This window comes from Cinclus cinclus, chromosome 1 (genome assembly GCF_963662255.1).
Source record: "Cinclus cinclus chromosome 1, bCinCin1.1, whole genome shotgun sequence".
NCBI lineage: Eukaryota > Metazoa > Chordata > Aves > Passeriformes > Cinclidae > Cinclus > Cinclus cinclus.
In genome coordinates this window covers 59,153,337-59,175,073 of record NC_085046.1, presented here as the reverse complement: position 1 = coordinate 59,175,073, position 21,737 = coordinate 59,153,337, and the positions used below count along the sequence as shown (strand labels likewise).

General features: G+C 42.6%; 1 protein-coding gene across 1 annotated transcript in view; it reads left to right on the top strand.

Moving 5' to 3' along the window:
- Nucleotides 1–21,737, top strand: part of NFATC1 (nuclear factor of activated T cells 1) — an 87,644-nt gene that overhangs the window by 47,857 nt on the left and 18,050 nt on the right. Inside the window, exons 6-8 of the mRNA XM_062507768.1 lie at nt 858–998; nt 16,155–16,210; nt 17,433–17,565. Of these exons, the coding sequence (XP_062363752.1) occupies nt 858–998; nt 16,155–16,210; nt 17,433–17,565 (330 nt within the window). The remainder of the gene's footprint in view (nt 1–857; nt 999–16,154; nt 16,211–17,432; nt 17,566–21,737) is intronic.

Below are 21,737 nucleotides of genomic sequence, written 5' to 3'. Positions count from 1 at the left end.
CCAAGCTCAAGGAGCCACTAAACGTGAAGCTGATTTGATTTGTGCCAGGGTACTGCAGCTTTGAGTGTTGTGTAATGAGCAAAAGCATGGCACAAGCCTGCTGAAAGAAATGGAAAACAAGAGAAAAAATAAGTGCAGTGCAGAATGTGGAATAAGCTGGTGCCAAAAACTTCGTACATTTCTTAGTGCATGTGACACCAGAAGGAACCATATAATCTGGATAAAATGTCACATCGTCCCTTGAAGCAGCACAGTCTTCATTTCCCACTTGAAGGAGGATGAAATTTGTGCCACAAGAATACCAGATTCAGTTTACATGGATCCATGTGTGCTGGGGCACTCAGGTTCTTTTGGAAGTATTGTCTCTAAAGTGTGAGCTGCTGCAGGATCACAAGGGCCATGGCTGCTGCTGCTGCTACAAGACAGTTTGCAGAACTGACAATAGGGTGTATGCTGAGTGAAACAAATTTTGGATTACCTTGTCATGTGTGCCTTGTAAACACACAGCATATATGCTCGACACAGAGTGGGAGAAAATTATTTAAAATAAATCAACTTTCATAAAAATACACTTTCTGATATAGTACATATCAAACTGAGTTTTAAAACACTTGTTCTTTGTGAGTCTTTTGAATCTGTACTGCTGTTTAACACTATTGTTTGCAATCAAAACACTTGAAATTTAACCGTGTTTCCTGTAAACCTTGTGACCTTTCTTTGTTTCCGTATCAAACTCAGCTTATCTTATGAGGCTAAGCATTACATTACTTACTAATGCAGTATTTACTTTTTTGTGTGTTTGTGGTTGCGTTTTTGTTTGGTTTTTTTTATTTTTTTAAACCTTTATAACTCTCCAGCTCAGAGGTCTGCCCAAGAACTGCCTCTGGTGGAGAAGCAAAGTACCGACAGTTTTCCTGTTACTGGAGGGAAAAAAATGATACTGACTGGTCATAACTTTCTGCAAGACTCCAAAGTCATCTTTGTGGAGAAAGCACCAGGTATGTCTTTTCAATCTTGACTCCAGTCTGCCTCTCCCCCCCAACCCCGTCTGTGTCAAATGATGAAAGCACAAATATGGTAATGACATTTTCTTCTGTCTGCAATACGTTTCCCATGTCACTGGGCAAAGCTGTGGAAAGGATCTGAGCCGTGCCTAATGCTGAGGTTTCACACTGCAGCAACTGCAGTTACAGGTAGACAATAGAGACATTGAAAGTCAACCTTTGGCATTTGTTTATTGTAGCAAACCATGAGTGCAGCAGGCAGCACCCTTGAGAGGATCTTTGGTGCCACGTCCCCCCAAAGCCTGCAGTATGGTGCATCCTCTTAAACATTCCTGTAATTCGTGCTGCTCGTGCTGTGTGTGCAGCTGTGTCTCCCATGGCATTTGCAGCGCTGGCTGAGGAGGACTTGGAGCACACACATTTATTTGAAGGGCAGGTTTACCTCGAGGACCCAGGGAAGGACTGAACACAGCTTCCCCTTGCCCAGCACTGCTCCTGTGTTGCCATGGTGGTGGGACTGATTGTTCTGCAGAAGAGTCGCAGGCCAGGCTGGAATGGGGAAAATGGCATGGAGTGGGAGCTGGGGCTGGGGCAGGATATGCCTGCAGGAGCGGAGGGTCACAGGGTGACAGCGCCTACTGGGAATAAGCAGTGGGAGTGGGGCTGGGAGTCAAAGTCAGGCTCTGAAACGAGACTGCTAAGGATAGTTTTGAGTCTTGTTTTGGAAAGGGTTTCCCTGGCGCTGGCACAAGCTACGAATTCCTCAGCTGCTGACTGAGCATCCCCCCCCCCCCTCCAAACTTAAAACAATCTTGGGCACTTCTCAGCACACCAGCTTTGACTCTGTGCCTGTTTAACCCTTTATGCCCACAAGGTTCCCACGCTGCTCTCCTGCCCGTGGTCCCAACTGGCACCACAGAAACTTGGGCCATGGGGCAGGATGGTGGGGAGAGCAGGGCAAGGCTCTGGAGGCAAAGACACCCAAGCTCAGGACAAAAGCAGAAGACTCCACTGAAATTCCCCAGCAGAATGCTGGATTGATGAGGTTTAAGTTGCTGTAAGTGCCTGGGCAGAGGTAATGCCTTGGCTCCTTGGGAAGGGCTATTGGCACATATCTGTGAACCCCAAGCACTTCAGCACACACGGTGAGGATGTGGCTGTGACTTCAACTGAAACATCCTTTTTGTTTCTTAAGAAAATTTAAAAAGGTAGGAAAAAGGTGATATTGCAATTGAAAAAAACTGAATTCCGTTCTCTGTGTGTCCCCCCCACCCCCAGGGGGGAAGAAAGTTAATGTCTACTTTATTTATATTTAAACTTCCTTTGCTGCACAGAACTGGGTTAGTGTGACATGTCAGGAGTCCTTGATCTGTCTCATTATAAGAAGGAAACCACATTAAAGGTGCCTTCCTTAATGCTTATTTCCTTTCCTTTTCCTTTTCTGAGTTGGAAAAATTTTAAGTGTTGGGTTCCGAAGGATTGTGATAGTGAAGCTGTTTGCCCACAGCAGGTACTACAGCATGGATCTGAGCACTGTCTCCCTACTCCTATATTCCTATACTACATTAGGTACACTAAAAGCAGGATATTCACTGTATAGCTTTCAATTACAGAATTTAAGGTCCTGCCTGTTTTTTCAGTAGTCTCACTGTAGGTTTGTTGCAGTTGCAGGGCAGAATAGCCTGCAGGGGCTGACCCCTTAGAATCAGCGTGCAGCATCTCCAGGAACTGCAGTCATTGTGTCAGTAGAAATGACACACAAAAAGCAAAGCTGCTGGCTAATCTGGGCTGACCAATTTTTAAGGCTTCCATGGTTTGTGTGTTATGCTGCTTCACACAGCTCCATGCATCAGAAGCAAACAAGAACAATGTATCATTACCTTAGTGGCAGACTGCTCTGGCTGGATTTTTGAAGTCACTGTATTTAATGTCAAATGATCAAGCATTAGCAACCTTCACTTTTGTAAATCAGTATGGGGTGTTTCTTTCAGCTCTTGAACATCAGTGGAAGTAGGTCAAGAGAAGCAACACCAGCATAGTTTCCCTTTCTCTTAAGAGAGCTGGTTATGAACCTCTGTGATTAGCTGGAGAGACGTTCATTAGTTTTGCTGCTGTTACCACTTTTGTTCTTGAATTTGGAATGTTAATCACGTTCCTAGTAGGTAACAGCCAAACACAGCTATTACAGAGTAATAGATCAAAGTAATAGATCATTGTGTTCATAAAGAGAGCATATCTTTTGTATAAAATGTAAATATTGTACTATGTCAGCTCATGTCTTCGGTCCGTATTCAGGCAGAGTCCCCAAGCCGGGTGGCAGTCTCCTGGAGCTTTTCTAATTCCTCCTAGTCTGTGTACTTAATTGGATAATGAAAGGAGTTTGAGAACACTTTTTGTTTGCCTTCTTTTCCCCCCAGCTTTCCCTAAGTCTGCTGAGTGCATTGTGGTCTGCTGGATGTTTTTCCAAGTGTGAGTCCCGAGTTTTCAGTCTTCATGGCTAGCCCTCAGCTGTTGTAGTCTCTGGAGGAATGGCATTATCCTGGTCTCCTTTGGTGGGGGAGTCAGTCTGAGCAGTGACTCATACAAGAGGGAATCCCTGAAGAATGATCAAATCAATCTCTCTGCCAGGCGGCTGTGGCTTCCTGCTTTCAGCTTAACCCCTTACTAGCTGCTGTTCAGCCAAGAAGCATATGAAACAGCAAAACAAACTTTGCAGCCCTGTGACTCTCTGTCTCACACAGGAAAAATAAGGTATCCAGGGGGTGAATGCACGGCACACTGAAAGGACCACGGGAGAAGTGCTGTTAGGACCTTCTCTGGAAGGAGAATCCCTCACGGTGAGGTCAGGCAGAAGGCACCCCTTTGGATAAATAATGAGTGTTCAGAAGTGGACTAAAATTTGCTCAAGATTCTCCAGTACTGTAAAAAGTTCTTATGTGTTGATGTGAGGCCTTATTTTACCAGATTTTGGGCAGTATTCTGTTGCTTGAGCATCAGACCATATTTTCCCATGATGAGCAATGGTGACTGTCGAAGAAACCTAGTAGTAGTGAAAATGTGAATGTTAGAAGTACTTTGAGAGGTTCACTCTTTTAAATTCAGAATTTCCTTAGACTGGGGAGTCCCACACTGACTTTGATGCTTAAAAATTGCACTAATAATTCCTTTTCTTATCTCCTTTCACTTTCTGTATCTCTGAAGTCATGCATTTCTCTTCCTGAGGTTCAAAAGTGTCTCGTGCATGTCATGGTTGTTGAGAGCCACGTTGAGGATGGCCAACACCTGTCTGTTTGTCGCCAGAGGAATTTGTAAAATATTGAGAAGTCTGCAACTTCTTACTGGCAAGAGCCCTTGATGTCTTTAGGCTGAGGTTTGCTGTGGCAGTAAGGTGTGCAATTTAGTTAGAAGAGTAGGTGAAATGAAGTTGGTGTTTGTTAGCTATGGCAGGAAGTGTTTGGCTAGGAGTGAAAATGCTTCCTGTTAACATGTGAATCTGCATGGATCATTATCTGGAATTATAATAAGAGACTGATTTAGTTGCTTAAAAATTTTAAAATTTTTATTTCATTTGTTAATTATAAATGTACCAGGCAACAAAAGTCTTGAGGGAAGTTCAGAAAAAGCAGAGCTGCTTGGAGAGTGTGTTTTAGGGATTGCACATCTATCAGCTACCTTTTTTTGCGGAACACTTTCTGCAAACACTCTTTTCAAAGCTAATTTTTAAAGGTAATGTGAGTTACTGAACACAAAGCAGCACAAAAGCCTAGCTAACCGAAATGACCAGGCTGCTGGCTCTTAGTATATCAGATTATGATCAGTGATCTATAAAGCTGATCACTGCACTGAAAACATCCTTGCTTTCATTCCTCGGTTCACAAAATGTATCCTGTAACTGGTGAGTGAAAGCTCACTGATGAGACACAAACCGAGTATCCCAAGGAACAATACACAGGAAAATTATGACTGTGTCATGGTAAATTGTGGATTATAGTACCTGGTATGATGTAGGATATTTTGGGATAGAAAGAGTATTTTAGAGATTAGAAAAAGCCTTGTATTGAGATCTGAAAGAGTTAATCTACCCTGAAAATCCCTCCTTGCTCAAAAATTGCTCCTTGCTCCTGTAGCTTTTAACACTGGAACTAGCTCAAGTATTTCCAGACTTCACTGATTTGACCAAGTCTAGACATACCTAGAAGATCAGATTAAACTGACAAAATCTTTATAATCAATTTGTGACCTATGGGCAGAAATGGTAATTGCATGTATTATTATTAATTATCATAGGGTCAAGTTGCCACTAGTTAAGTCAGAGCTCCAAACCCATTTCTTTGCTTTTGTGCATAGTGACAAGAGGTTGGGGCAAGGGTTTTAAAGAGTGAAAAGGCAGAAATGCAACACCCAACTTCACCATGGGATTAGTTTCTCAAATAGCGCTGTCTTTGGTACTTCGGGCTGTTAATGTTGAGGGTCATTTTGTCCTGGTCAAAGTCTGTGTCTACTCTTCCCTGTAACAAATGTCCCTCCCTGAAGATGCATCACTCTCTTCGAGGGACATTTGTAGTGTTCACAGCATCTCTGAGTAGCTTCAAATATACAGACTTCAGTGGTTTTGCACAACTTGTTAATTACTCGGACTTCAACAGTAGTCCTGGCACCTACACACTTCAGTAACCTAATTGCAAAATATCCTCAACTATTGTGTCCAATGCCTTTGACACTCAAAGTTCCTGAAAGATGGAGAAATAAACTGCATTTAAGCAGCATTTCCTCCAGGGATTTTTCTTTTTGAATATTTTCAAACAATTAGGAACCTTTTCAGATTTAGTTATTGCTTCAAATTCTTCATTCTGCTCTTGTTTTTATTTTGTTAAATAGGTTTTTCTGTCAAAACTGTTCCTCCTTCCCGCTGAACAGAGGAGAACATGAAGGTGTTGGTGTGTAATAGTTATAACTAGAGCAGATGAAAGATAACTGGGTGAAATCCCCAATTTTAATTTTTTTTGTGTGTGTGTATATATAAATATATATATATGTGTATATATATATATATATGTATATATAATGTATATATCTGCCAAAGGAAATCATAGATTTCTGTAAGTATTTCAGTTAGGAAAACTTAACAGTTTGCCTCCTGTTAGATGTGTGGTCAAGCTCAGTCAGCTGAATTTTTGCACAAGGAAAATGTGCTGCAGAAAAGAAGGGAGCTGGATGAATGTAAGTGTCCACTCTAGGATATCACAGGGTTTTTTGTTCCTCTCAAATTTCCCTGTCTCTGGCAAAGATTCAAATCAATCAGTTGCTGCCTTAAGGTACAATTGTCGATCTTATAAATTCAGTTCTGTTTCCCACATGTTGTATGAGTAGAAGTTACCTTGTAATATGGCAGGTAACTCAAACACAGTCCTTCAGCTTCAGCAAAACTTACAAAAAGTTTGGAAAGTGATACGTTGACAAAACACTTGAGTGCCATGTGAATGGAACGGATGTGTTGAGGAAGCATGTGGGCTTTTTGGTTTGACTCAGATACATGGTGGAGCTTAGGGTTCAGAGTCTGTTTTGACGTGATGTGATGGGATGGTGAGATGAGTGACCTGAGTCTTGGCAGAGCTCCATGTGGTAAAAGATCTCACATTCTCAGAGATCTTTCCATTGCTCTTTCCATTGCCAGTAGCAGTTTGGGGGGCAGCTGGCCAAAAAGGGGTCATGTTTCACACCAGTAATCATACTGTAGCTCACGTAATAAATAAGCAAGTGGCAAAACTCTCCTTCCCCCTCTAGTAAGATAGACAGATACTACTTAATTTTGTCTTTATCTGTCTGTTTATCCAAGCTCAGGACACACGTTCCAGTTGGCAGTAAGCAATTGCATGCTGACTCATGCGCAGTGAGGTTAAAAATTAGGGAAACTAGATAAACTGGAAACTTCAAAGGCATACACATTGGGAGCATGGAGTTCATGTGAAGGTCACTTGAACCTAGATCCTAGAGATGTATTGATAGCTGAAAGGGTTTCTGGCCACTGCCCAGAAATAGATATCCTTGGGCGAATTGTGTCATCAGATGCTGGAGTCATTTGATGGTGGAACCCTTTCACGCGCTCAGAGGAGTAGTGATGCAGCTTGTAGGAAATGTCAGCACGTTTCAGTTTTTCCTGGCTGTTTAATCAAGGGAATGGTGAAGACAGAGTGGGACAGCAGCCATACGCATGAGATGGTGTCAGCAGCAGCAAGTCTCATCCAGGGTGTTGCTCTCACAGTGAAGAATGAGATCAATCAATCACAGATACTTACTGTGGACAACAAAGAAATAAGGAATAACCGCATGGTCCCAAAAGTCACTTTTCTGAGTAATCCTGTAATTTTTTTAATTATTATAGAAAATGTGGCTGAGTGCTTCAAGTTTATTCTTTCATGTGTTCCAGACTAAGTGGCTTCAAGCAGATGTATTTGTGCTATCAAAGCTTTGGCGGTGAACTTTTACAACCAGCACAAGATTTCAAATAGTTTTTACTGTTACTGTTCCAGTAGGACTGTCTGTCCAAACACACAGGAATTCACAGCCCTTACAAGAAATTTGAGAGTCTAATGAAGTGATCAGTGCCTAGAGACAGTGGAGAAAAAAAGTATGGTGGGTTGACTTGGTTGGCTGTCAGGTGCCCACCAAGCAGCTCTCTCACTCCCCTTCCTCAACAGGACGGGCAAAAAAAATAAGATGAAAAAGCTCATGGGTCACGATAAAGGTAGGGAGATTGCATGTCAGTTACTGTCACAGGCAAAACAGGCTTCACTTGGGGGAAATAATTTATTGTCAATTAAAAACAAAGTAGGATAGTGAAAAACAAAGGTAAAACTGAAAACTACCTTTACCCTTGCCTCCCTTCCCAACTTCATTCCTTCATTCCCAACTTCTATTTCATCTCCCTGAGTGGCACAGAAGGTCAGGGAATGGAGGATTTGGTCCATCCGTAACAGCTTCTGTTTCCTGATCCTTCCTTCCCGTACTGTTCCCTTGCTCCAGTGTGGGGTCCTCCCTTGGCAGACAGTCCTTCATGGACTGCTTCAGCACGAGTCTTCTCCACGAGGTTCCATCCTTCAGGAACAGCCTGCTCCAGCGTGGGTCCCCCACAGCCATCATTCCTGTGAGAAAACCTGCTTCTGCCTGGGCTCCTCTTCACAGGCTGCAGCTCTTGCCAGGAGCATGGGCTCTGACTGGCTGCATGTGGATCTCTGCTCTGGTGGGGCCGTCTCAATGGGCTCCATCAGCACAGCTGCATCACCATGGTCTTCAGCACAGGCTGCAGGGGAATCTCTGTTCTGGCCTCTGGAGAACCTCCTCTGCCTCCTTCACTGTTGTGGGGATCTGCCAGGCTGTTCCTTTCACTTATTCTCACTCCTCTCTCATAGCTGCTGCAGTTTTTTCCCCTTCTTAAGTATGTTGGCAGAGAGGTTCCACCAGCTTTGCTGATGGGCTCAGGTTTGGCCAGCTCAAGGTCCATCTTGGAGCCATCAGGAAGTGGTTCTGTCAGACGTGGGGTCAGCTTCTGGAATGTTCTCCACCCCTGCAGCCCAACCACTAGCAAGACCTTGCTATGTAAACCAATGCAAGGGGACTCCTTCAAAGTACTTGGTTTATGGAGGGAATGCCTACTTCTTTTGGAAAATTACAATTTCTTGTCTCCTGTTGCTTTTCTGACATTATGAAGAATTGGTTCGTGTCTTAGATGGGTATCACAGAAAATGTGGGGAGAGCTGAGGGAAGAGGAGCCTGCTCTCTTTGGGTCTGTTACGGAAGTAAGATTACACCTTCAATGTGGAAGAAAATACAATGACAGTTAAGAGAGGAAGAGAGCCATAAATTGTTTCCAAAGTGTGCCTTGTTGTTGGGAAGCTGGTGTCAAGGCAGAAAATCAAAGGATAGTAGGAGGGACCTTTTAAGATTGAGTCTGACCTTCTTGGACAAGAGAAACAAAAACGGGACATGAGGGGGACAGTGAGATGGAAAAAAATAAAAATGCTGTTCACAGTATCTGCCAAAAAGTCACAAGGAGTTGTCATAATGGGAAGTTTCTGCAAGTTCCGAAGTTGCAGTCATACAGTTGAAGAGTTTGTGTCTCAAAAAATAATGCAGAAGGAAGATTTAAAAGCATTTGGATCAAATTTACGTCTTAAGATGAGAAATAACTTGAAGTAGCTATAGTACAGGTGGTGGTGTTGGCATCCAGCACAGAAGTAGAGGAAAAGAATTGTTCATGGAAGAAAAATTTGGAATTTGATTTAAACTGGCTGTGAGGGTCGTTGCTCCAATAGTCTGTGATAATATGAGACAGATTAGACTGAAGAAGATGGACCAGGAATATTTTACTCAGTTTCAGCTGCAGAGTCACAGGTTCAGCCTACTAGAGTTTCCCAGAGGAAAGTAAAATTGTGAAGACAAGGAGATGACGTGAACGTAATCAAAACCAGAGTGAAGTGCTGTCATGACTGCTGGTGGGTGGCTGTGCTGGGTGTGCTTTGTTTGACCTGCCTGCTCTAGAGAGATTTTTCATGGATGTCAAGCTGCAGTTTTACTTGGAAGTTGTGTGTCTTAGACCTGGAATTACTTAAACTTATTAAATAAAAACCTCAGACTAACGATAATTTGAATAGGGGGAGGTGCCAGAGAGCACAAATTGCACAACCAGCTTCCATTCTGCTGAAAATAGTATCTGGCAGGTCTTTCCGATGGTTTTGGCTCAAAATGAACCTCGATCTGTCAGTTGTCAGCACCGTGCCTCCTTTTAATTACCTGGACTAAAATTACAGTTCATTTGCAAACATTGGAACTCAGAATAATTACGTCTGTTAGACATAACTGTGGTAAAAGACAGCTAAAAAGGCCTCACCATTCAGGCAAAGTGAGTCCCTCAGCTTTTGGCTTGCCCAGCTGAGGAGCCAGAGAGGAAGTGCGTGCCTGGCACTGATTCCAAAGTACCATAAGATCCATTTTGTGCTGGATTTTTACACCTGCTCACTGCATGACATTCTTATTGTTACTTTTTCTCTCTCCTTTACCTTGAATTAACTCGAGAGTATCATATTGATGGCTAACAGACCTAAGTCTACATGGCACTCAGTTCAGTACTGCAAAAATGTATAGCTGAAGGAGTGGACAAAATACGTATGCTGCAAAAATGCTTGTGAGAAGACACCATCAATTACAGCACCTTTGATGTGGAAATAAAAATAGGTCAGTTATGCCAGAGCCCTGCCGTGCATGGACGGAGGCATGCCAGAAGACATGCCAGGGATGGGGAGCAAATCTGTGGGGAGGTCTCTGTAGCAGCACACTAGGCTGTGAGGAGAGCAGAAGAACATCTGGGGGACTTCCTGGCATGGAAGAGAGAAATAAAGTAAGTGAAAATCAGACCAGCTGTGTGGTCTCATAGCAAAAGTAGTGTAAAAGCAAAGAGTAGAGGTGAGGGTGGCTGGAGAGGCAGTCAGGGATAATGTGCTAGGCAGTAGGCAGACCATGGCACCAGCAGGAGCTGTACCAGGAAATAGAATTGCTCTGAAGATGGCTCTGGGACTAGGAGGCATTTTGCTGCTCACAGGTCCCTAAGAGGCTAAGATCTCAGGAGAGCAAAGTGCCACTGAGACGATCAAAAGGAAGGTCCTGGCTACTTACAATACAGATACTTACTCTCTGCTAGCACACACTGTGTTTCTGAACGTTTCATTGCTCTCTTGCCCCATCTTCCCTGTGCATCCCATGTTAGACTGCTTGGCTGGTGTTGGTCCCTCCTTATGCCTGACCCTTGTAAATGTCTGTAAGATGTACACCGGTGTATCAGGACAGGCACAGAATCTTGTGCACTTGGTGGGAGCCCCTTCCCTTGCAGGTGTCCACTTGGGGAAACACTGTTTGCAGCAAGACTACTGTAGGACCAGCTGAGAATAGTTCCCTGACTGCTTGTGGCATCCCCAAATCCAAAAGTCTGCTGTCGCTCTAAAATCTGGCACTAGTGCACCCATGCCAACCCATAAGTGCCAGTTGGTGAGTGTGCCAGTGGGTTGTGCCCAGGACTGCTGTGGGGAGGGAGTGCTGTCCTCCAAGAAACAGAGCTTCCTCCTCTCCTTTTTCATTGCCAGTCCAACTTGCCCTTCCCCTGGAAGCTGATGACATCTCTGCAGAGAACTGGACAACTCTTAGGTCCAAATGATGAGACTTTGCCATAGTCTTCATCTCCTTCTTTGCATGGAAACCCATCTGTTCCTTCTGAACATCTTCATGGATCAGTCAGTCGTCTCAGTGTTGTAAGGGCACTCACCAGGGAAGAAGGGTAGCAATGCAAGTTGAAAGCATTCAAATTCTTCATTCCTCTGGGATTTAAATACACATTGTTAGGGCCAAATAGGAGGGTAGACAGCCTTTGCAGAGCACCTCAAAGTGATGCTGCATTGCATCTGTGCCCTGCCTGTTGTGGACATGTTAAAGTAATCTGGGCTGTAACACAGGAATTATTGTTCAGGGTAATCTCACAACACATTAATCAAGTAGTGGGTTCCTTTGGGAGGGTAGGGCTTATTTCACCATTTTACTTGGAATATATGAATGTAAATACAGATTTACAGTGCAGTCAAACTGTATTGAAGCGCAGACTGTAAGAATATAAAATGTACCCTGTGTATAGGCAGTGAAATCCTAGATAATGTCTATTCTACTCATACCTCAAGTGAACACAGGTCCGCTAAAGAATGTAGACTGTTTTAACCTCCTGGTAGTAAAGTGGAATCACTTAAATATACCTGAACGTTCCCATTATGCCCATTTCATAGAGGCAAGATATAAGTGGTTGCCAGATGTTATACCCTCCTGAGTTTCCAAGCTTAGGTTTTTTTGCATTTGTATATTCTTTCCCCTTTCTGCAATCCATCATTTTGAAAAGTTATGCTAGTGGTTTGATTGTTTTGAGCTTGAAAACCCCTGACCCTATGCTTGCAGTTCCCCGAGATACAAAGGTAAATCCAGCCCTAGAAACCCCAGGCAATCTCTCTGGATGGGCAGTGATGAGGGAAGATGCTACAAAAATGTCTTTGAAAAGTCTTTACAGCTCTTTGTGTTCCTCTTCCATGAGGAAAATCCGTATGTCATGGTCAGCAAGGCTCTATGGGCGAATAAGTGGAATTGCTATATTTACACAACTACTTTTTAGCCCTGCTTCTGTGTTAAAACAGACCTTTACAGTGCTGTTTTATGTGGAACTCTTGTAGCTGGGTGTGGTGGGGAAGCCACTTGGTGACTCATACTGCAGGGAATTCCCTGATGAATTAGAGTATTTTTACTTCTGGACTTGTGCGCAGTTTCCTTCAATGCCAGAGCGAGCGGCCGATAAGAGCAGGCTACAAAGGCCCATTCACCGTTCAGCTACCCTGTGTTAAAACAGAGTGTTTATGCTTTGCAGAGTTGAAAATCCACCCCCCGTAACACGGAGGTTCACAGCATTTTCATCATTAGCAATCCCAGGTGCTCCGAGTTTCACGGCGATGAAAAAACACAGCAGAAGTGGGTGGGGGTGAAGCACACACAGAGTAGGGATGGCTATAAATAACAGGGATGGGTTTGTAAATGTCAGGCTTCCTGACAAACCTGGTGTCTTCAGCTGGCAGTAGTGCTGATGGCCACCTGTCAGCACAGCCTGTGTTCCTGTGCAGCACAGCTTCTCCTTCCCCCAGCACTGCCGCTGCCTCTTTGGAGGAGGAAGGATTTGAGGGTCACTCATCCAGCCCGGGCATGGTTCCCTCTTGAAGCCTTGGCTCTGTTGGGTTAATGGCTGTGGCTGCTGGCAGTGAGGGAGCAGGGCACTCTACCGGGGATTCTGCCTTGCCCTTCTGTGCATGGATGTTTTGGGTTTATTTCCATTTGGTAAAAAGGCCCTCACAAAACATAAGACACCAGTATGATACCTTGACCCAACTTTTTAGCTATATAAAGAACTGTCTTTCTCTTCAAAATATTGCACTATAAATCTTTAAAACTCCAAAACAAAGCCAGGCATTTGGTTTGGAGAAGACACTTCTTTTTACTTCATAAAAGTAAATAGTGAAATGAAAGGGAATGAAATAAGACCTTTGGAAAAGCCGTTTTCTCCCCTTTCCTTCGTGCCTCCTCCTCTCCTTCCTCTCCTGACTCCATCTCCCTCCCTCCCTGTATAACAACTGCCCATTTGGGTACGGTAATTCCAGAGAGCAAACTTTAACGGGAATGCCTGAAATGTGTCTGCTTCAGCTTTGTGTTATGTCTGTAATTTGAATTATTTGCATTTTGGAAAGGTATAAATTGCTCTGGTGTACTTGGGTTGGCTGGCAGCCAGGAGGGAGTTGCCTCGGGCCCAGACCAGGCGCGTTGCTGCAGATGTGGCAGGCGTACAATGGAAACTTTTGTGGGCGAGCAGCCCTTGCTCCTCCAGCACACGCTGACAGGAGGCGGCATCCCGCCTGCTCTCCAGGCTCCCCGGCGGATGGGCATTGGGGCAAAACCATTTTCTCCAGCATAGGCAGACTATCTTGAGGCTTAAGGCTCCCACAAACCATTCCAAAGCCATTATTCCTTTTTCTTTTTTTTTCTTTTTTTTTTTTAATTTTTATTTTTTTTAATTTCAGCTGAACTGTTTAAACCTGCAAAACATGTTTACTGTAAAAGGTTGACGTAGTGGTCTAAGGTTTCCCTCCTGGAGCTGGTCCCAGTCCGTGGGCGTTGAGATTTCCCTCTTGGTTCACCAGACGTAATATGAGGAATTGTCTTTTTTTTTTTTTTTTTCTTTTTTTTTTGTCTCTTGCTTCATAACAACTTTTTCTCCCTGTGTTTTTGTTAAATGAAATGTCACTAGCTGTTAATGACTTGTCTATTCCCTACTTCTTCCCTCTCTTCCCGTTCCCCTCAGTTGCTGATGGTCTGGACAGTCCCAAGGGAATTTCTTAGAGCAAAACGTATTGTTCTTACTAGCTTCCAAAAACAGGCCACAGCTCTGGATTTTTATATTCCTAATAGTTTAGGTTACAGCATCTAAAATATTTGTGAACAAACTCCTTTTGTCATCATAAAAATTCCAAAAATGCATAAAGGCAGTGCTGCGTGAAATAATTGAAAGATTAGCTGGAGATGGAGTAATTTTGAATTTTCCTGAAATATCGGCATGAAATAAAAACCAGAAACCTGAAACAGATCATTCGTCTTGCAAAGCACAAATTAAACATAGCAAAAACTTGAACTGCTGGTAATCCATTTACAAAGGCAAATTGAACACATGTTAACTACTAGACTGGACGTCTGTAGGTTTAAAAAAAAAAACAGCCCAGCAAACCCCTTCCAAAGCAGAAGTTCCTGCACTTCGCAAAATGTGTGGTAGTGTCGGCGTTGTGTTGCTTTTATAACTGATTGAATTAATTAGGGGCAGGGAGGGTGTGCTACAGAGGCTGGAGATAAAGGAGGCTGCTCCCAGACAGGGGATGTGTCCTGGCTTGCCAAATTTTGGTCAAGGTTTTCTACTGACAGCCCAGGGGAAGCATCTGTTGGATAAATTGTGAAGTGATCGCCAGTCCTCCCAAGAAGCCTACTTCAATTCTGGCACTCTCCAAAGGCATCGTTAAGGAGTCTCAAGCACAGTCTGGCTGCTCCTTCTCTCCCTGCAGCTGAACGTGGCAGTACCAATTAAAGGGATTCCTCTTCCAGCGTCACAAGTTAAAATGTAGGATGAAACTGAGGGTAGATCGGCTAATTGTTTTCTTATGGAAATACCTGCCAAATCCACTGTGGTATTTGTGCTGCAGCCTTCATGTTGTGCTTCTTTCCATGCATCAAAAAGGAAGGGGTTTTGGACATTAAAACAATCACCAGGGATAGTCCCTCAGCAGCATTCCTTTCACGGTAGGACAGCTGTACACAAAAATATTATTTACAGACATTTGTAATAAACCAGGCAGCTGTAAATGCATTACCTCCATCCCAGCCATGAAAGCAAAGAGAAAAGTAAAAGTGCATTCAATCCTACTTTTCAGAGGGCCATTTTTGTAAGTCAGGCCCACATCCATGTGATGAAGTTCAAAATAATTAATATTTGCATTTTCATGTCCCAATGCTGCAATAAATGTACAAAAGAGATGACTTAAAGTCTCAGTTTCACCTTCATTTCGGTAACATATGACAGTGGAACTTCATGAACTTCATGAACTTCATGAACTCATGAAGCTGCATGTGTCTCTACTGCCCAGCTTATCCAGTACTCTGCTTATGGCCTTTCCTTTGTGTTTTTCTAGGCCTGCAGAATGGAAACCTTACATTCTATGTTATTTTTCTTGTTTCTTTCCTATTGAGGTCTGAAGATGCAAGGAAATAAAAGCCCACCTTGTTTTCCAACTATTTCTATGTCAGTAATGTGCAGGAAAAATTACCAGACAAACCCAGTTTCTCCCAAAAGATATGTTCCCAGAAAAAGTTATAATTGTGGCTTAAATCTGTGTTTGCTTGAAAGCAGAAATTCAGTAAATTTGGAGAACCCAACACACCATTAAAAGTGGCTCCAGAAGTGGGACCACTGTAGGTGAATATAACCAACTTCAAAATGGAGTCTAAAGCTGTGTTTCCCAGCCTATGCCCTTGCCTTTTTGACCCAAGTAGAAGACTTGGTTCCAAGCTAGACTAGAAGTGTATTAAAATCAAATCCTACATGACTGAGCAGCTATCTTACTACTACCTTTCTTTTTGTATTGTTTTATTTTTTAATATTGAATATGACTTACAGCCTAGATAGTGTTCAAAAGGCATCACAGGTAGCAGTGTTGTTGTCTGAAAGGTGAGCGAATTGAGATGCAGAACAGTTGCATGTTTTGTCCAGGCTAGTGACAGAGCAAACTCCCAGTGGCTCATCCTCATCAAGGTATCATGCACTCTGGATTGTGGGTCTTCCCTTTAGAAAAGCTGAGCGGGCTCTTGTCACCCAGGTTCCCCAGATGATCTCTTGATTGGCCAACACTTTGGGCAGTGTGTTGTGAGAGGTCCTTTTCACATAGGCAGGACCCTTAAATAGATTGTTTTTGCAAAAGTTGTTCCTTTCTTGGCTTGGGAAAGGAAAAAAGGAGGAACTAGATATTTTTTTCTTTTGTCTTTTAGATGGTCACCATGTGTGGGAAATGGAAGCCAAAACCGACAAAGAAATGTGCAAGCCAGTAAGTCTGTCTTAAATATTTTAACATCAAGATGAAAAATATATATTGCCTTCTCCAGCACTGTTACTAAAGAGGGATTTCCAAGGCTTTGGCACTGAAATAGAACAAGTACTTAGGCCTTCCCTCCTGGAAATCTTTCTTTAACGTGAGCATGGGGTAAAAATCCTTTTCTGGAAGCCATCCCAAAAGTAGGAGAGACCATTTGGAAAATATTTTTTCATTGTCCAGGATGGGCCAGTTCCATCTGCTCATCTTTTGTCTTGCTGGGTCAGTTCTTTCCACTGCTCCCAAAGCAATTTCTGATCATTTTCCTTGGCTTTCCTCTATCTTCAGCAGAAGAAACATGAGTCCCCTCACAGGAGATCAGCTCCACTTTGGAGAAGTGTGGCTCCCTCAGCCATGACTCTGAGTGGGAAGTATGTCCACTATTCCACGTCTGCAGGAATATGCAATGCTTGCTAATCTGCAGGGAAACAATTTAAAGATCTTGGCTGAATTCAGGCCAAATGCTAAGAAGAGCAGTCCCTGTTACTCTTTCAAAAAGCGCCAAGGGAGGTTTTGATGGTCATAGCAGATTCACTGTGCATATGTGTAAGCTGATGCCCTAGAAGCTAAGTCATTCCTTAGCTCCATGCTGGAGCATTTCGTATCTGACAGTAAAAGATCATCTACACATTGTCCAGCCCTTTTTTGTGTTGCACTAGAAGTGCTCGCAACAGTGAATCTCCCATCCACAGAAGCTAGCATGCTTAAAACTTCCTGAGTTGTTATATGAAAATATATTTCACTGTGGAAAATGGAAATATTTGAGTAATGCTGTCCTAATGCCTTTCAAAGGAAATATTGTTAGGTTCAGATGTATCAGGGATGACCTGCCAACTGGGCCATTGTGCTTTCTCCTGCTGAGTTAGAGACCACAATTTGATTGTGTCCCAGATTCTTGACAGAGGCAGGCTGGAAAGAGTCTTGTCCATATGCAGTACCATATTTGCTGTCCAAAGGGAAGAAGTGATTTTGTAAAGATCATGCTAAAATAGTTTCCCTACTTCTAGAATCCTTGGCATGGGCACTGGGGTTGGTGGGAAGCCATCCTTGCCTGCAAAGCCCATCAGTTTCCCTGAAGAGAGTGTTTCTCTTCCTTCTTGGGGTTAACTTTTCAATAGTATTGTACAGCTAGACTGCCTTAGTTGTGCCTTGACTTTCTGATTTGTTGTTTTTGCAGAATTCCTTGGTTGTTGAGATACCACCTTTCCGCAATCAGAGAATTACCAGCCCTGTTCAGGTCAACTTCTATGTCTGCAATGGGAAAAGAAAGAGAAGCCAGTACCAGCTTTTCACCTATCTTCCTGCTAATGGTAACAAAACAAATTCCTTATCTCTTCTAGTAAAAGTGAGAGATATTGATGATACATGGTTCTAATAATTCTTCAGTAATTAAAATATTTTGGAAGTATACCTGGTTCTGTGAGAGTGAGAGTAAATTCAGGAGAGCTGCCTTTGTCTCTGCTGGCCACGCAAAAGACCACCTCTGCAGATTATTTCCATTTGCATGGTGGCAGAGACCTGTTGAAACAAGGACTTCTGCTTTTGGGAGCTGAAGAACCACAGCATGAATTCAGATGTTTGTGAAGGCACTGAGCTCTCTGCTGAGCTGCTTGGTCTGACTTTCTAACCCCAGAGGGTAAATTGCGTTCAAACAACATTTCTAAATTCACACCACAATATTTTGAGCATGCTGGGCTCTGAGCTGGAGGTGGTCTGTGGGTTCTCCCTGAAGTCATCTCATACCTTTGCTGCCTTGCACAGGGTGAAAACATGAGAGATGTACAACTTGGGTAGAGGTTGCAGTGCTCCATGTAAAATGCTTCATGGATGGGGAATGTTCAGAAACATGTGCCAGCTTTTTTTTTTTTTTTTTTTTTTTTTTAGCTTATATTGGTAGCTGTGAAGTGGCAATAAAGTCACTCATGATAGCTGAATTCCAAGCAGGCTTGTATGAAGATTTTAATAGCTAGTAAATTTACATTTAAAAAAAATGTTACATGAAATGGCCCTTATACTGAGAGCCCTCTTTGGGGGAAAGAAGAAAAGAAGGGTTGTTGTTTTGGTTTTGTTGTTTGGGAAGGAAGAGGAATTAGAAAAATTTATTAAGCTATGCTTTGTCGTAGACTTTCCAAGCAAAAATAATCCTTCTGTGGGAAATACCAGCAAAGCAATATTCAAGTCATATCACATGACTTGAAGAGACATGCTAACTTTCTGTAGATGGAATCCCATAAGGTACACATTTGGAATTTCCCCCAGTTAGCATGCATGCACATTTATCGGGACTTAAATTAAAAATAAGAGTACAGGAAACCTGACATGGCAACAAAGTGCTTATTGCATATGTTCTGTGTAACTATGCTTCACTGAATCAGCCTACTTATGCAAACTTCATTCCCAGTGGGGTTGTCTGTGTATATTTAAAGACTGTTCATCTCTTAAATTGGAAAGAAAAAGAGTTGTTATTCTCTTTCAAAACACTTTTCAGCAACAAAAATCAGTTGTAAGGGCAATCAGGTATTGCCTTGTCACCCAAGTTACTCTCATAAATATTTCAGATTCAGGCCTCTTCTTAACTGCTGTTTATTAAGCAGCATCTTCCCTCCAGCCTTTACATAGGCCCTTTTTTACCATTGCAGTAGAAACCCTGGGAGTAGTTGTGCACTCCTGCAGAGTTGGTTTATGCTATCACTATTCTGTGTTTGGAACATTTGATGTTTCATTTGATGCAAAGAGATGGAAATACATACCTAGCAACAGCAGACCTGGTGACAACAGACAACTAGTCTAGACTTTATTCTGCAAAGACATCTTTAATTATGGTAATTGTTGAAAACATGAGGAATCTTGTTTAGTCTGCTGTACCAATTTAAATTCAATGAAATATTTTCATTTTAGTGTAAGGAAACCTAAAAGAAAAAATGTAACACCAGGGTACAGTAAAGGAAAGCAGATATTCCTAGTAAATATTCTTTCCATTCCTGTTTGGTTCTCCACTCACATTCTCTTACTACATATGTATATGTGAGTATAGGTAATTAAAAAACATGTTGCGTTTTTTGCAGCCTCTCCCATAACAGTGGTAAAAGTGAATGTGCAGTATGTTTTTATTATGCTTGTGTTGTAGTGCCTGTGTCACAGCTGTAAGGTTTAGCCCTTCTGTGGCTGGCATTTTTTTTTTCCTTCATGCCTTTCAAAGATAGATACAATCACCTCAACACTGTATTTAGAAACCATGTACAGTGATTGAATCACTCATTTATGCTGCTGTATTTCTAGGAGTCATTTTAGGCTTCATTTGATTTCAGTCACAACATTCTTTTGTGACTGAACATTCACAACTTTTTCAAGGCATTGGAGAAAATCAAAGTTTAGCTCATGCACAAAAAATTACCTGAGTCAAGAACCACTGGGTGGTCAGTATAAAAAAAATGTAGATGAGATAAGCATGATTTTGGCCCAGGTAGCACTTTGTCTGTTGTTTAAACAAATCCCACAGAGAAGGTGCAGGGTTTTGACAAGCAAATGTCAGAGTGATCATGAAGTGTAAGATGTGGTTTTACACAAATGAGACAGTATTCTGTAAGCTACTGCTTATTCTGTGCTTTAGGACTAATCAGTTGCTACATTTCAGTGCCTACCATAGTTTTGCAGGTATTTCTACATGAGGGAGCTTTTAAAAGCTTCATGATGCACATCAGACATATATTTTACAGCTCAACTGGACTGTGCCAAAGCAAAATACCAAACGCGGACTAAAGTCTAAATATTGTGTGAGCTCCCTGGCTGTGCTCCTGGGGTGGGTGTGGGGCACACACAGACCAGTGGGAGAGCCATGGGCTCGCTGTGCAGCTCCCACCCCCACCGTGGGGCAGTACGGGGTTTTTCCTGTAGCTCCTATTTCTCCTCATTCCCTAGGGGAAAACAGCCAGTGGATCCAGGGACACGTGACCTCACCCATCCCACCTCTCATGGATGGTCCTATAGCATCTCCATGGAGTACAGCTCTGTGACATGCAGCCAGCACAAGCTGCCACCTCCAGCAGTGTTATTTCGACGCCACAGTACTTCTCCGGTGCTGTGGAGATGTGGCAGGATTATACCTTCCCTCTGTTAGCTCAAGTGTTTGGCAGAGCAGGGACTTATTTGGTGAAGATGAGCTTCTGCTTCAGAAATAAAAAAAAAAACAAAAACCTGCTGTAAAAATCTTACTGCTCTGTAAATGAAAAGTTTCAGTAACGAAGCAAATCAGGAAGTAGATGCTTCACAAAAGGAGCCAAGGTCTTGAAAATGGGCTTGCTTTTAAGTCTTTGGCTTGGAATACACTGTTAACCTAAGTACTCATAATCCACTTTTAATTGCAATTTTGATTTACTGTTCTGCTAAATTTGAGCAACTCCTGAATCCTGTATTAGCCTATATTGTACAAAAATGACGGTAATGTCATTTTTTTAGTATTACTTCAATGATACGCATCACTGAGCAATTGCCTATGAGTTTTGTCCTGGAGCCTGCAGGCTATAGACTCTTGAGACAACTCCACAGACATGCTTGGCACAGAAATATAAGTAGTTTCCATACCATTCTGGCACAGGTGAATTCCTGCAGCTCATATGGTAAGTACTGATGCATTTTGCATTGCCACATCCCATCAGAATTTGAGGAGGAAGGCTCTGGACCTGACACTGCAGTCAGGAGTCTTAGCAGAGCACAATGAGCAGACCCTTGGATGTTCAGCTTTTAAAGTGCCTCCACTGCTGCAGCTCTGTGCAGGGGGCTCTGCAGCTCCTTTATGTGCAGCAGAACATTTTGGAAAACCATGTTTCAGGGTCAAACTAACTCAGAGAGTCTGAAGAGGAACACAGCTGTGTATGGTTCCAAATCCTGTGTTTTCGTCTAAGAAAGCTGAAGGAGTTCTCCTGCTCAGAAGACTTTAAACAATAATTGATAATGATTAGATGTCTGTCTGTTTAGATTTCTTCTAAGTAGGTATAAAAAAAATAGAGGAAATGTGTTCAAGAACTTACTTTTGCAGATAGGAGTGAGTGCTCTCTCTGTTTTCTGTTAGATGTGTAGTGATGTCTGACTGGCCAAAGACAGGCTAGTTTGTCCAGGAAATATTTAATAAAAAGGAAAAAGGAAAGTTGATGTGTTTCTTCTACTGGAATGAAAAATATGTTTTTGCAAAGAGTTGATGATGAAGTATTTCCAGATTCTGTTTCTGTCAGGCTTCTTAATTGTCAAAGCATTATTAAAAGATAATTTCATTGCTTCTAGTATTTATTAAAATGATGTTGACATTCTGGGTAACTTCTACTTTGAGATGCGATTCGCTACCCACAGGGCCAGGTTTCCATTTGCACAGCCTTCATTCCCAGAGACAGCTTTTCTGCAAATCCTTTGCCTCCTTGCAGTCATCTGAACAAGTCTCCGAGATGTTGAGCTCCTCTGAAAACCTAGCCATAGTGACTTGGTGGGGATG